This window comes from Megalops cyprinoides, chromosome 17, assembly GCF_013368585.1.
Source record: "Megalops cyprinoides isolate fMegCyp1 chromosome 17, fMegCyp1.pri, whole genome shotgun sequence".
NCBI lineage: Eukaryota > Metazoa > Chordata > Actinopteri > Elopiformes > Megalopidae > Megalops > Megalops cyprinoides.
The window spans coordinates 25575242-25587859 of record NC_050599.1 but is presented as its reverse complement, the minus strand read 5'-3'; the positions used below and the strand labels follow the sequence as shown (position 1 = coordinate 25587859).

The following is a 12618-nucleotide window of genomic DNA, read 5'->3' as shown; positions in this document are numbered from 1 at the left end:
GCTCGGTGGACCCACAACCCTGATCGAACGCCTTATGGAAAGTCACAGATGACTGGATTAATGATTAGTTGTGCTGTGGAGCAAACCCACGACCCTGATCAAATCACATATTCAAGCAGGGCACTGTAATCTGCCAGCACTCAGATTCTGCCCCCAGCCTTTCATCTCCAGCCCAGTGGAAACTCCGAGCTGTTGGCTTCACACTGGCAGACTGACCACGGTTTGGTGCACGACACACAAAACCTCCATTCATGACGATTACAGGTCCAAATCCGAGTGAGGCAGTCCATCGGCTGAGACCCCTCCGCTTGGAACGGGGGAGACAAAGAGCTTACACTGAAACAATGACCCTCAACCTGGTTTTCGTTCTTTTTTGATGATTAACCAGCTTGATGGTTTTTGCAAAGATCACACATTACCAGCAGATTGTGCCTGCCACCTAATCGTGTCTAATGTTGTTGTGCTCCACTGCACATTAGCGATTCACATGAAATCATTTCACTTGATTGGATTACATTCAGTTATCTTGAATTCAGCATTGAGGTCAGACTAATTAAAACCGGTTGCATTTTTGGTTATAATTAAATTGGTATCACAGATGTGATCAGGCTGAATGGAATTGCCTAATAATGTGTGATCCTCATTTAAGCAAATTAAAGGAGGCACTCACTCATTTCTCATGGATTCTTGTCTATTTTTAGCAAGTTACGTACCAGTCACTGGCTATTCCATGCCATACTAAGAAACCAAGGAGTGAACTGTGTATCGTCCTTCCTGTGTCCTTACTGTTAATGCCATGGGTTTCAGCACCTACAGTAGGGACTTTTCAAACGCTTCAATGTGGCTGAGCTGCAGGTACCAAATAATCACACTGATCCCTAACTAAAATGGCAAACTTGTACAAACTGTGACACAATCGATAACACATTCAGAAGGATGATCCAACACAAATTATTTCTATGCCTCCCCTATCCCCTATCTACTGGCTGTCACTGTTGTGTGTATATTTTAATGCCATGCAAAGATCTGTTTATATCAAAAACTTTATGGACCAGAGCTTTTGTAACACATACGTTCCATTTCACTTACAGCATAATGCCAACATGCACATGATTAGTTATCCTGTATACCTTGCATCTGGAGAAACCACTTTGTGCCAGTAAAAGAGCATTAGGTTTTGGCAGGTGCTGTCAGATAGTGCGCCCAACTCAAAGGATGAGGTGTAAAGAGCTGGGCGCTACTTTCCCTTTCAGCTGTCGGAAGTCGCTAACCCGCAGCAAATGAGGAGCAGCTTTCAAAACTCTACCTGTTCCTCCCTGCCTCACCACCTAATCCGCCTAATCCATTTACCCCTGCTAAACCCTCCGCGCGTGCATGCGACTGCCGTCTTAGCATGTGGCCACCCACATGGGGGCCGTTGCCATGGAGACGACCTGTCAAAACGCGGGCGTCCCCCGGGGCTCAGGCACATTTGCTGCGAAAGAGCAGCGATCGGGGGAGGGTGTTCTCCCTTCCCAAAATTCTGCCAACGAGGCATTTAAAACAATTACTGTACTCCCCCTGGAAAACCGCTGCAGTCTACTCTGTTCATCTCTGCATAAGTGCCTGCACATGCCCCCATCACTACATATATATGTGTGACACACACACACACACACACACACACACCTAAAGTTGCTGAAGGCCTGTCTTCCCTTGTTCTGTGATGTGCGGCCATCGAAGGAAATTGTGATCATGACCCTTCTGGTATTCACACAGACTAAACGACCCCGTTGGCCGGGAAACTCCTTTCCCATTTCCCACCATGGTTCCTGAACAAGGGACTGGGCCAGTCTCCATCCAGGAAGGGGACAGCTGAAACACTCTGCACTCTGTTTATACCTAAGTCATAATTTGAAATGGTAAATATCCAACCAAAAAAGTTGACAGGCCCCCTTAAACTCAAAGCGGGCCTGTGTCCTGTGTTTCATCTTGCTGGTTTATGACAAAACCATTTTAATGGGTTTCCTCGAGTGTGCACATTCTCCTGGGTCTCAGAGAGTAGATTTACATCTACACATGGGCCCACTGAGGTTTGAGGGAGGCCTATTTGACAGTCTGACTAAGTAACCACTTGTGCACCTAAGTCTGTGCTTTTCTATGCATGGGTTTAAGTGAGAGTGGGCTCTTTGCTGGGACAAAGTGAAATGGATCGTCCCGGATCACGCTTTTTCTGTATGAAATTTTGCTACCTTTAATAAAGCTACCTTATGCTCTTCGCTACCTGAAGATAAAGATAATGTCTCATTACGATAATACAGATGTGTTACTTTCAAGCGTATGAGTTCTTCTGGCACATTCTTACGTGACACCCTTCTGACCACCCACATCCACACAGTCCAATATTGCATATTACAGTCCTTTTGCATGGAGGTGTCGTGCTGGGTGCTGTAATGAGAAGGAGCCTCCAGCCATTCACCTTTCCATAGCGGGAAGTCCTGTGGAATCCGCCCCCGCCACAGGGGGCTGCACTCAGGAATTCATACACAAACAGCTCACCCCCGTCACCGTCTGATCCAAGCCTAAGCCTTCCTCTTCACGACCCACTTTACGGACGTCAAGGTTAAGCATTGAATCTCTGCTGCACTGAATGAGTGTGGATGCACACACAGCCCAGGGACAGGACTGTGCCCACCAACACACTGAAAACAGGATTACCTCTGCTGAGACTTCCTCATAAAACAGCATTCAGCCAGGTTTAAGGGAAGCCAAAGGCCTGTCAGCCTCTTACGTAAACAGGGAAGTGCTTTTTATTCTGTCTCTGGGGGAGAGATTTTTGAGACTGTTCTTGCTTTTGTAATTTGTGACATTCCACCAGCCAGTAAACATTCTGGCATGTATTTACATCATATTTATATCATATAGCTACACAGAGTTAACATTCCTGATGGAAAGCTACAAACAACAGTCTGTTAGTGTGCTGGCTCAAACATCGGAAATTACAGTTAAACACACCATTCTCAAACATTCTGATTAGTACGGGTACTTGTACAGCACAGACGTCATGTGCAATTATATATGAGAAAACACATTTGCACTTTTTTCAAACTGTACAGACCTCTCAATTGGAAGAACAGCCAGGGGCCACTGGTTCTGTCTTAATAGGAGCTCATTGAATGAATTTCTTGAGAAGAATCCTCACATCAGAGTTGGATGCAAGCCCCACTCTTCACACAGGAAAGCACACAAGCTGGAAAATCCCAACAGCCCCCTCCTTACTCCATAACCTGACTAGCAGTTTTGTGCAGTGTCACTCACAGGCATTTAAAATCTCCCCACAGGACCCCAAAAGCGCATTAATCAGTAAACCTATCCTTTCAGCACTACGATGCTGCCAGCACCCTTTCCCCTTATGGACAATGATAAATGACTTGTGGTTTCCTGTACCTATTGTCTTTCACACTTGCTGACAAACACCGGCCCGATCTGGTCTTTAGCCACTTCACAGTCAAAGAGAAACTGGAAAATGTTTACTGTCTCAGGTGTTAAACTGCATTGATCTGGTTTTGGAGCAGGCTACATCTGGACCAGGTCTACCTAATTGTAAAGCTAGTCTGGTGCAAAGACAGACATAATGTCCACTCCAAGTGCTGACAAATCACAGTGAAAGTAAAACAAACCAGGTTGACCGACTCCGGTCCCTCCTGGATTAGGTCTAGACTCTTAACATGCCTCAGTGCAAAAACACCATAATTGCTCCCTGGAAAATCCATGAGTGTTAACATTAAAACTTTACAGAGAGGAAAGTAACTCGCTCCAGATACCGATTCATCAACCCAGACAAATACAAATGGTAAACTTCAAAATGTCAGGCTAGCCACGAATGTTAACCTGAGAATTATAAATCACTCTGGTCTGATTCAGTGGTGGCCATCTTTAACAATAGCATTTCCCCTGAAGGAGGATAAACTCTGGAGTGACAGCCTCCCTCTGCTCGGCCATGGGTCTGTCAAACACGTCTCTGTCATACATTACCTGCACAGCCAAGAACCACACCAGGAGAACCAGATACGAGACTGAATAACGAAGTGCAATAAAGTGCAGGGTTGGACACATGGACTGCCCGAATGGCATCTTGTATTTAAGTGCAAAGGTTATGCTCCATTACCATTTACAGCATAGGTTTAAATTCTAAATGGGAGCGTGGTACGTTTTTGTCAGTGCAAGTTACAATGTTACAATGTTAACATTACCCATGACCCAAAGTCTGACGCTGCATGGCAAAACAGGCTACCAGATCATTCAAGTCAGTTATTTTCCCCTTAGGTTAGAGAACCCATTGAGTTATTTGACTCTTAAGAATGTACATCACCTCTAAAAAAGCCAACTGACAGGGTGCTTTGTGGGCTGTTTATTTTTCTGCAGCAGTCATACACTGAGGTCCATGGTAGTTGCTCTGTGCATGCTGTACTGTTATAGCCAGAGACAAAAGTGGGAGGTAGTGAGGAGTGTGACTAATGAAGTTAAATGTGGGTTGGGCTGTGGGTGTCAGCCATATTAGAGCCACGCATTGTGTCCTTCAGAAACAGAAAGTCTAATTTAACGGAATTAGCTGTGATGAGGGAAGCAGTTGGACCATCACCACTGCAAATGACGAGCTTGTGTTTATAAAGGAATCAACTTCTCATGGATCCATCCATCATATGTTGGTGTGGTTTTCCTTTAACTGTGCAGTCTGTCCAACTGCCTCCGTACATTGCTGTGAATGACAGACAGCAGAAGACCCTGGGGCACTTCAGAGGCCCAGCCACATACCCCAGAGGGGCAATGTGCCTAGTGAAAACAACCGCCCAGTCAACCAAGCGTCAGAAGGCCAAAACCGAAAATCCTTTGTAATTTAACATTAACAGAGATTTGCCTTTAGCTCAGTGTCTTAAGGGAGGTCTCCTGGCAGAAAGCTGATTAACGCTGGCAGGGAAAAACTCAAACTTGTGTTGCCAGATAACAAAATAACAGCCTCCAATCTCTTTGGATGTTGCAATTTCTTTAAGCTCGGGGAGGGAGAGACATTCCCGCTCTTATAAATCCCTGCAGGCCATTAATTTGAAAAGGAATATGGGGGGCTGACAGGTCATTTTATTTCCAAAGTACACACATGCTCACCCATTGGAGCAAATGTTCTACCACTTAACATGAAAGGAATGTATTACCAATACACCACTATTCTTATATTCCACCCTCCACTAATGAGTAAAAGTTGTGAGAACAATTTCTACCTCAAGTCATCGCTGATAAATATGTGCATGCCAGCACAGGTAGCACTCATCATCATTATCCATGCTTACAATGCCAACTGCAGTGGGCCACACCTCTCTCAGGGGACATTCATCCATTTCCTCTGACAGTGAAACACAAACAAACAAGACAAAGCAGATTGAGAAGAAGTGGGCCAAAAAGAGACCATAAAACAAATGCTGAAAACAATGTTCACGCTCAACTTTGGAGTTAACAGACATCGGTGCATCCGTTCCCCATGCAGTTAATGAGAGTAAGGCCTTTTGACCAGACTCTGGCATAGTTGGGTATGATGTACATTTCAGTAGATAAAAAAGGAGATACACATGCCTATTTGGGGCAGGCGAAGGACAAAAACAGAGATCAAAAGAAGAGGTAGAGTTCACATCTTTCCATCAAGGATCCCAAGGGATTTAAATGTTTTGCAACCTTTGCAGATTCATGAAATTAATTACTATTGGGAACAGATTGCAGTTCTTAAAATCTACATTCACCAGCTTTTCACAGAGAAACAGCAAAGACAAACTGACATATTCTTTCACCATGTGTTAGGAATCAGGATATGAACTAAAAGCCTCCAGATGTTGCAGCTGTAGTCTACTAACATTTCTGCAAAAAGAATTTACATAGGATAAGATGAACGACACATTACATAATAACTTCCCTTTAAAAGGTAGATCCAATGAAGACTGATAAATTTGCGGGGACAACCAGCTGGAACTTGGTAAGAGGAACTTTCTGCAGAAATTCCATAAGTAACCCCAAGTTGAGAAGAAGTGCTCCCCTAGTGGCTTTTCAGAGTACTGCAGCTCTACGTTAAAGCTCCTGCTGTTAGAAAATTCCAGATTTTGTACCACTTGAAAAGTGTGAATGCACTTCTTAGTGTTTAACCCAGGTATCTACATGTAAAACACTGTGGCCTTAAATAGCTGCTTATTAAAGGCCAGCTAATTAACCATAGGGCCTGAATCCATCTCTGACTCTAAAGTCTGTTGGCTTCCTGCCTGTTTGAACTACCAAAGCACACACAAGGGCCAGTCTCACACTGTGATGAGATTCCCATGTGGCATAACCAATCACAGCAGGGAACTGTCCATGCGTGAGGCTTACACTAAACTCCCACTGCTTTGTTTATCACAAGCCAATGAGAAGGCGCTGAATCTGGATTCCTGAGAGTCGCTACGGCAACCCCCTTGACTTGGTTAAAGCTGCATTTGGAATAGCCAGGGACGGGATCGTGCCGGTTAGCTTAATTTTTGACTCTCTCACTGTCCATCGCTGGCCGATGGCAGAAGCCCGGCGAGCGCTGACTGTGGCTTTGTCAGCAGGCGGTAAATTTGTACTGATGTTTACATTCCTATTTGCATTCCCTTTCTCAGGCCACTGTGGGGTCTTGCGGAATTTATTTTCCATCACGAACGGAGACGTTCCTGCACATTCCGGTGCATTCCTTCCTTTATGCCTCTCCCCCAACAACACTGAGAGGCCAATGAAGGAAGTCATCATATTAAATATTCAGACGTTCATAAAAATCTCATAACCTCTGGCTTGTCTGTCCACAACTGGTGGGAGCTTGCTGATGGGCCAAAGAACCCAACCAATAAACTTATTTCCTCAGTTCAAGGTTTGTGGTTGTTTATATTTCCATTCAAAATGAGACATGAGCTTGAGTTGGAAGCACAAAGCTTGCTACAAGCTACTGAAACCCACAAGGATCCTCTAACCCATAAGAATCATGGGAGGTGTAAAAGTGATACTGCACAGACATCTGAAACACGCTCCTCTTTTGATTCTGGTAGCTGTTTTTGGGAACTGGAGACATTGTCTACCATTTACAAATTGAAGAAACGGATTTAAAAAATACTTGTTAGAAAATCACTTGAGTGGGAGTTGTTCACACTGGGCATGAAGAAAAAAATAAAAAATGCGCTTATAGGGCATAAATGTTAAAATATGACATAATTAGTTCAAAGTTTCACACAGTTGGGAATTGGAACTAGAACGCTCAACAACATATGACAAATACTGTAAATATAAATGAAACATTTTTAAGTAGCATTTTGAAAGTGTATACCATTTGTGTATCAAATAGTAAAGACTAGAAAATAGACAAATGGAAGCAAAACGGAAATGTTCCAGAATGTCCTGGAAATGTTCCAGAGTTTGCATGAAAGATTTCAAATAAATAAAATAAAAAATAAATAAATGCAGAGCTCAATATTGCTCAAGGGGAGGGAGATGGGGATGAAACCTTGATCAGCCAGGCTTGGTTTGGTACCAAAGAGGGAGATAATAGTTCCTCCAAACAATGCTGCCTGCAGACTACAGGAACTAATCTGTCCAAAAAAGGTAACCTCGTCCAAGCCTCCATGAATGTGACATCCTTGAACCTAATCTTTCAAATATGGTAATGTTTACGGTTAGGGACACCAGATCCATAGACAAGACAATTTTTGAAGGCCCCCTCTTTTTGCTCATACCTAACTACCATAAATGAAGCCAGATTCCTCTCCTTGGGGAGTTATGTTGTGTTAGCTGGGTTATTCGTCTACCTGGCAACCCACAGAGCCATTGGAAACAAAGGATAAGATAAAGAGGAGTAGAGATGACTTACCTTCACCCATCAGGACGTCATATGCAGCGCTGTGGGAGCCCTCAGGCATGGCCCGGGGGCCCGACGAAACTGTAGGGACACAATTGAGGAAGAAGAGGGGTTAGGACCTAGGTGAAGACCTCGAAGAACTGTGACCAAACACATCTCATGACTTTGTTTGAAGTTCCATCTGAAGCTCTGCCACAACCACTCTTCAGCTTCTGTCAACACTGCTCTAAAAACTGCTCAGCAATCCCATCATGCTCTGCAAAAGGATGAGGTCAAAGCCCTGCACAGTCAATAGGAACTGCTGCTCTACATTGAGACAGCTAATGTTGGGAAGTGAAAACTTCATTCAACCCTCTAAGCACCTGTTTAACAGGACAGGACATCACAATATTAGGAAGGCCTGCACAGCTGAAGGCTTCGAAAAAGTACTTGCATCAGTTCAAAATGTGAACTTTTTCCCAGAACAGGTATTTTCTTATTCACATTTCCATCAACATCTTATGTGATGCAAAGATCAAGAGTACTGGAAGTGACCCCCTGACCCTGATTATCAGAATTCTCTCAACTGCTGAACACTGCTCTGTGCTATTATCCAAAACTCATCTTGAAGGGCAACCAGCATCATTAGGATCCTTCAGCATTAAAACAGAGAGGGAAATCAGGTGGTGACTGTGTTCCTATGCTTGCTTCCCACAGCAACTCTCTGTCTGCCTCATCTCTGCTGATAAAAGGTTAAGTGGAAAGGGGATTACTGAGATTGTGCACCCCCACCTCTCCTTATTGAACTCCATTGAGTCATCATGGTTACCCTTGAGTGACATGAGTTTGAGGGCCATTGATCTGTTAACCACTCGCCAATAGCTAGGCTCTTAATAAAGGCAGTTTAGTCTGACCGATTCTAAATGCACCTTGCACTCACCGAGTCTTTGAGTTTCCTGCATCAATGTAACTGTAGGAGCGTGATTACATGAAATTGAGCAGAGCCCACCTGAACCAATTTGTAATTTATCAAGCATGCTCTCCCAAATAGGACCACACCCACCACCATACAAAGAGAACTAAGGAGGCAGGGGAGAGGGAAGTCATTTCTTTCCATACAGATGAACATTAAAATGACCAAATTAATGGTTGAACAAATGGTTGAAGCAAATCTGAATTAAAATTTTTTTCTTTTATTCAAACATTGTTCTTTAAAAAAAGTTGCTAAATGTCCACAAGATTTGTCAGCTTTAAAGAGTCAGTGATGGGTTCTCTTTGGATTTGCTGAATCCTAACGAGAAGCTGCAGTACCACCATCTACCACCAGAGGCCCCCACTCAATAGGGTGGGCCTGAATGATCTACAGGCAAAACAGACTTGCTGGAGGCAGAATTCTCAACATTTCTGCAGTGAGAATATAAACGTCTATGGCTTTTATTAAATGTACATCATAAGCCAGAGGGCTGAGCATCCCTGGGGCTTTTACAACAGCTCATAACTCTCCGAGATCCCCCTTGAACTGGACAACACCAGCTGTTTTTTATGATTGCGTAAGACTTTCACAATACTAAATACATCTTTAAGGAGCAGTACTTCTTAATATAAAAAGCAATCATTATTAAATATTATCATTTATCATTAATATTATTTTACTGCAAAGTAAATGCCTATTGTTATAATTAACACTGAAAAATAAAAAGCTGGGAACTGTACGAATTGGTCCCTGGTGACAGCTGGGATGGATTGTGAGCACACAAACTGGCAGGGTCCTTGTTGTTGTGAAAGGGAACTTCCCGTCCTCGCCCAGCACAGAGTCGCTCGGTGTCCCGTGCTAGCTTGCGCCAGTCACTCTGACTCATACAGCGAAGGCCTTCAGGCTGACCTCCCTGGGGTTGCGTTCTCTCAGCTGGCCTGTGAACCCAGGACCCCTGCAGCATACAGTCAGCGGTAGCAACCGCACTATGAGTGCACAGGGCAGGTGAATGAGGTGTGATTAAATGTCAGACCCCACAGTTGCCGGATCTTTCTACAAGGAACGTTTTTGGCCCCATAGGGCTACAGCATTTCCTGCTTCCTGAACTTTCTGCATAAACAGCTGAAATTACAAGTGAATTCTGAGGTGCATTAGGTTTTTCCACTAGGAAACGCAACCCAGGAAAAGTGCTTGGTTGGATTCATAAATTTGCCTCCTCAGGGTCGTGTAACTTGAGTGGTGATCTTTGTGCATCCAACAAAACCTTTCCTTTGGCTCATTTTCAAATGCCAACTGACTCAGTGAACAATCAATTTCAAACGCCAAGGAAACACACACGTTAAATGAGGAATTCAGTATAAACTACTGACACTTTTTTGAAATGCCCAAAGCATCCTGTCTCAAAGGTTCAAAGATTCAGGACAGTAGCTGCCTGGTTTACGTTTGGTGTCTCATTACCCTTTGCAATGTGAAGCACAGTGAAGCATTTAGCAATGTGCAGAATTGTGCAGAAGCATTAAACAGAACACAGCTCTGGGGGCAAACTCTTGCAGTGTGGGCTTCCCTGCATTGCCTTTCTCTCCACTGCTGGTGCTGTCAGCCCCTTTACCACATCAGCGCACTGAGGGTACAGGTCTGTTTAATTTGCGCACCCTGCATTAAATTAACACAGACGGCTGGTCAGGAGCCCCGCCTCCTGTACCATCGCTGAACAATTGCATATTTCTCTCCCTTCCTCTCCCCCCTCTCTGTCTCTCCCTCTGTCTCTCTCTCTCGCTCTCTCTCTCTCTCTCTCTCTTTCTCTCTCAGATCAGAGGAGCAGAGCTTCTCGGGGATTAAGATCCACATTGTTCGCAGTGCGACGCTCAGCCGTTGCCTTGGGCTTGCAGGCCCTGCTTACGCCCATCCCACTGGCGCGAGAGGTTCGGCTCGAGAGCCTTGGGTGTAGGCAGCCAGATCTCCGGCCTCCACCACTGGCTGGATGACCCCTCCTGTGGAACATCTAAAGGGGCTGCTGTTCCTAGGTCAGTGCTAGCGGAATGAAAGGGAGAGAGGGGGCTTGAGTGCGCGACAGGCGTTTAACCCCTCCTCACCCACTCCCGAGCCCCTGTCCGGTGGATGTTGTGGTCCCCCGGCGGGGAGAGGCAGGAGTTAAGGGACCAGCTGGACGGCCACAATAAACAAACAATCCCGGACCGCTGGGCCTCCAGTCACGTGGCGGAGCACGGCGGACACACAAAGGGATCCTTTCTGCAAGGCTGCGCACCACACCGCTGGGTAACACACACACACACACACACACACAACACAACTCGCAAATAATCAAATAAAGCACACACCCTGGCAATCAACAATCCACACGCACATTCACACACCCACATACACATCCACACATGCACACTTAACAGACATACACAAGGAAATAATACACACATGTGCAAATAACACACTGTCACCCACCGATACACACACAACCTAAATGCAAACAAGACACTCTCACCAAGAAACACACACACGCTTAACGTTAATACGAGACTAGCTTCTCTTAATATGTAAAGTTGACACACTTAACTTAAAAAGCACTCACAGCAACTAAAAGACCTATATATACACAGAAGTGTATTTACAATGCTGAAAACAGGCTTTCTTCAGATCTGAGGCCTCACTACACAGTTTGCTTAGATACAGAAAAGACACAGAACACACAGAAAAGAGGAAGTAAGTGACACACTTCAGACTCACACTTAACAGACATACACAAGGAAATAATACACACATGTGCAAATAACACACTGTCACCCACCGATACACACACAACCTAAATGCAAACAAGACACTCTCACCAAGAAACACACACACGCTTAACGTTAATACGAGACTAGCTTCTCTTAATATGTAAAGTTGACACACTTAACTTAAAAAGCACTCACAGCAACTAAAAGACCTATATATACACAGAAGTGTATTTACAATGCTGAAAACAGGCTTTCTTCAGATCTGAGGCCTCACTACACAGTTTGCTTAGATACAGAAAAGACACAGAACACACAGAAAAGAGGAAGTAAGTGACACACTTCAGACTCACACTTACAGACACACGCTTACAAATGCAGTCACACTGAAGGTGCGACTGCGATGACTGCTATCAACATCTCACAGGTTTAAGCGAGTGGAGTCAACCATACGGGAAAGACACAAGAACAGAGGAAGCACTGAGTAGCACTCTGAGTAGAACAGTGCTGCTTGATCGCATGTGGGGTAATGTGGGCAAATTCGCTATCATACTGATAATTCTGCAAATATTTCCATGGACATATGATATGTACATGTGAGTATTAAGCCTTTTAGCATGCACAAAGTGTTTTGCTATAAACATTATGGTACTGTATTGTCTCACATTATTACATCACATTTGCTGAGCAGATACTCTTATCCATTCCGACTTACATAGTTTACATTTTACATACTTTTTCCTTTGTCCATTTATACAGCTGGATATTTACTGAGGCAATTTCAGTTAAGTGCATTGCCCAAGGGTAAAGCAGCAGTGGCCCAACTAGGAATCAAACTGGCAACCTCTGTGTTAAATGCAGTACTCCCCATCACTACATCACAGTGTTATCATTAGAGCACAAAACATTCTGGTGTGCAGCACACACATTGGGTCAAGGTCACATACCTGTGGGTCATGGTCATGTCCCTCTGGGTCACAATGATGGTCAGGGGTTGCACCCTGGGTGTGGCACTATTTAGCCCTAGAGCAATAGCTATCATAAAAAAACACACATAT

At 44.3% G+C, this 12618-nt stretch overlaps 1 protein-coding gene across 2 annotated transcripts in view; it reads right to left on the bottom strand.

The window, feature by feature from the left end:
- Positions 1 to 12618, bottom strand: part of LOC118791917 (pleckstrin homology domain-containing family G member 3-like) — a 67807-nt gene that overhangs the window by 48859 nt on the left and 6330 nt on the right. For both annotated transcript variants that reach the window (XM_036549448.1, XM_036549451.1), the window contains exon 2: positions 7889 to 7957. In XM_036549448.1, the coding sequence (XP_036405341.1) occupies positions 7889 to 7937 (49 nt within the window). In that variant the 5' untranslated portion in view covers positions 7938 to 7957. The remainder of the gene's footprint in view (positions 1 to 7888; positions 7958 to 12618) is intronic.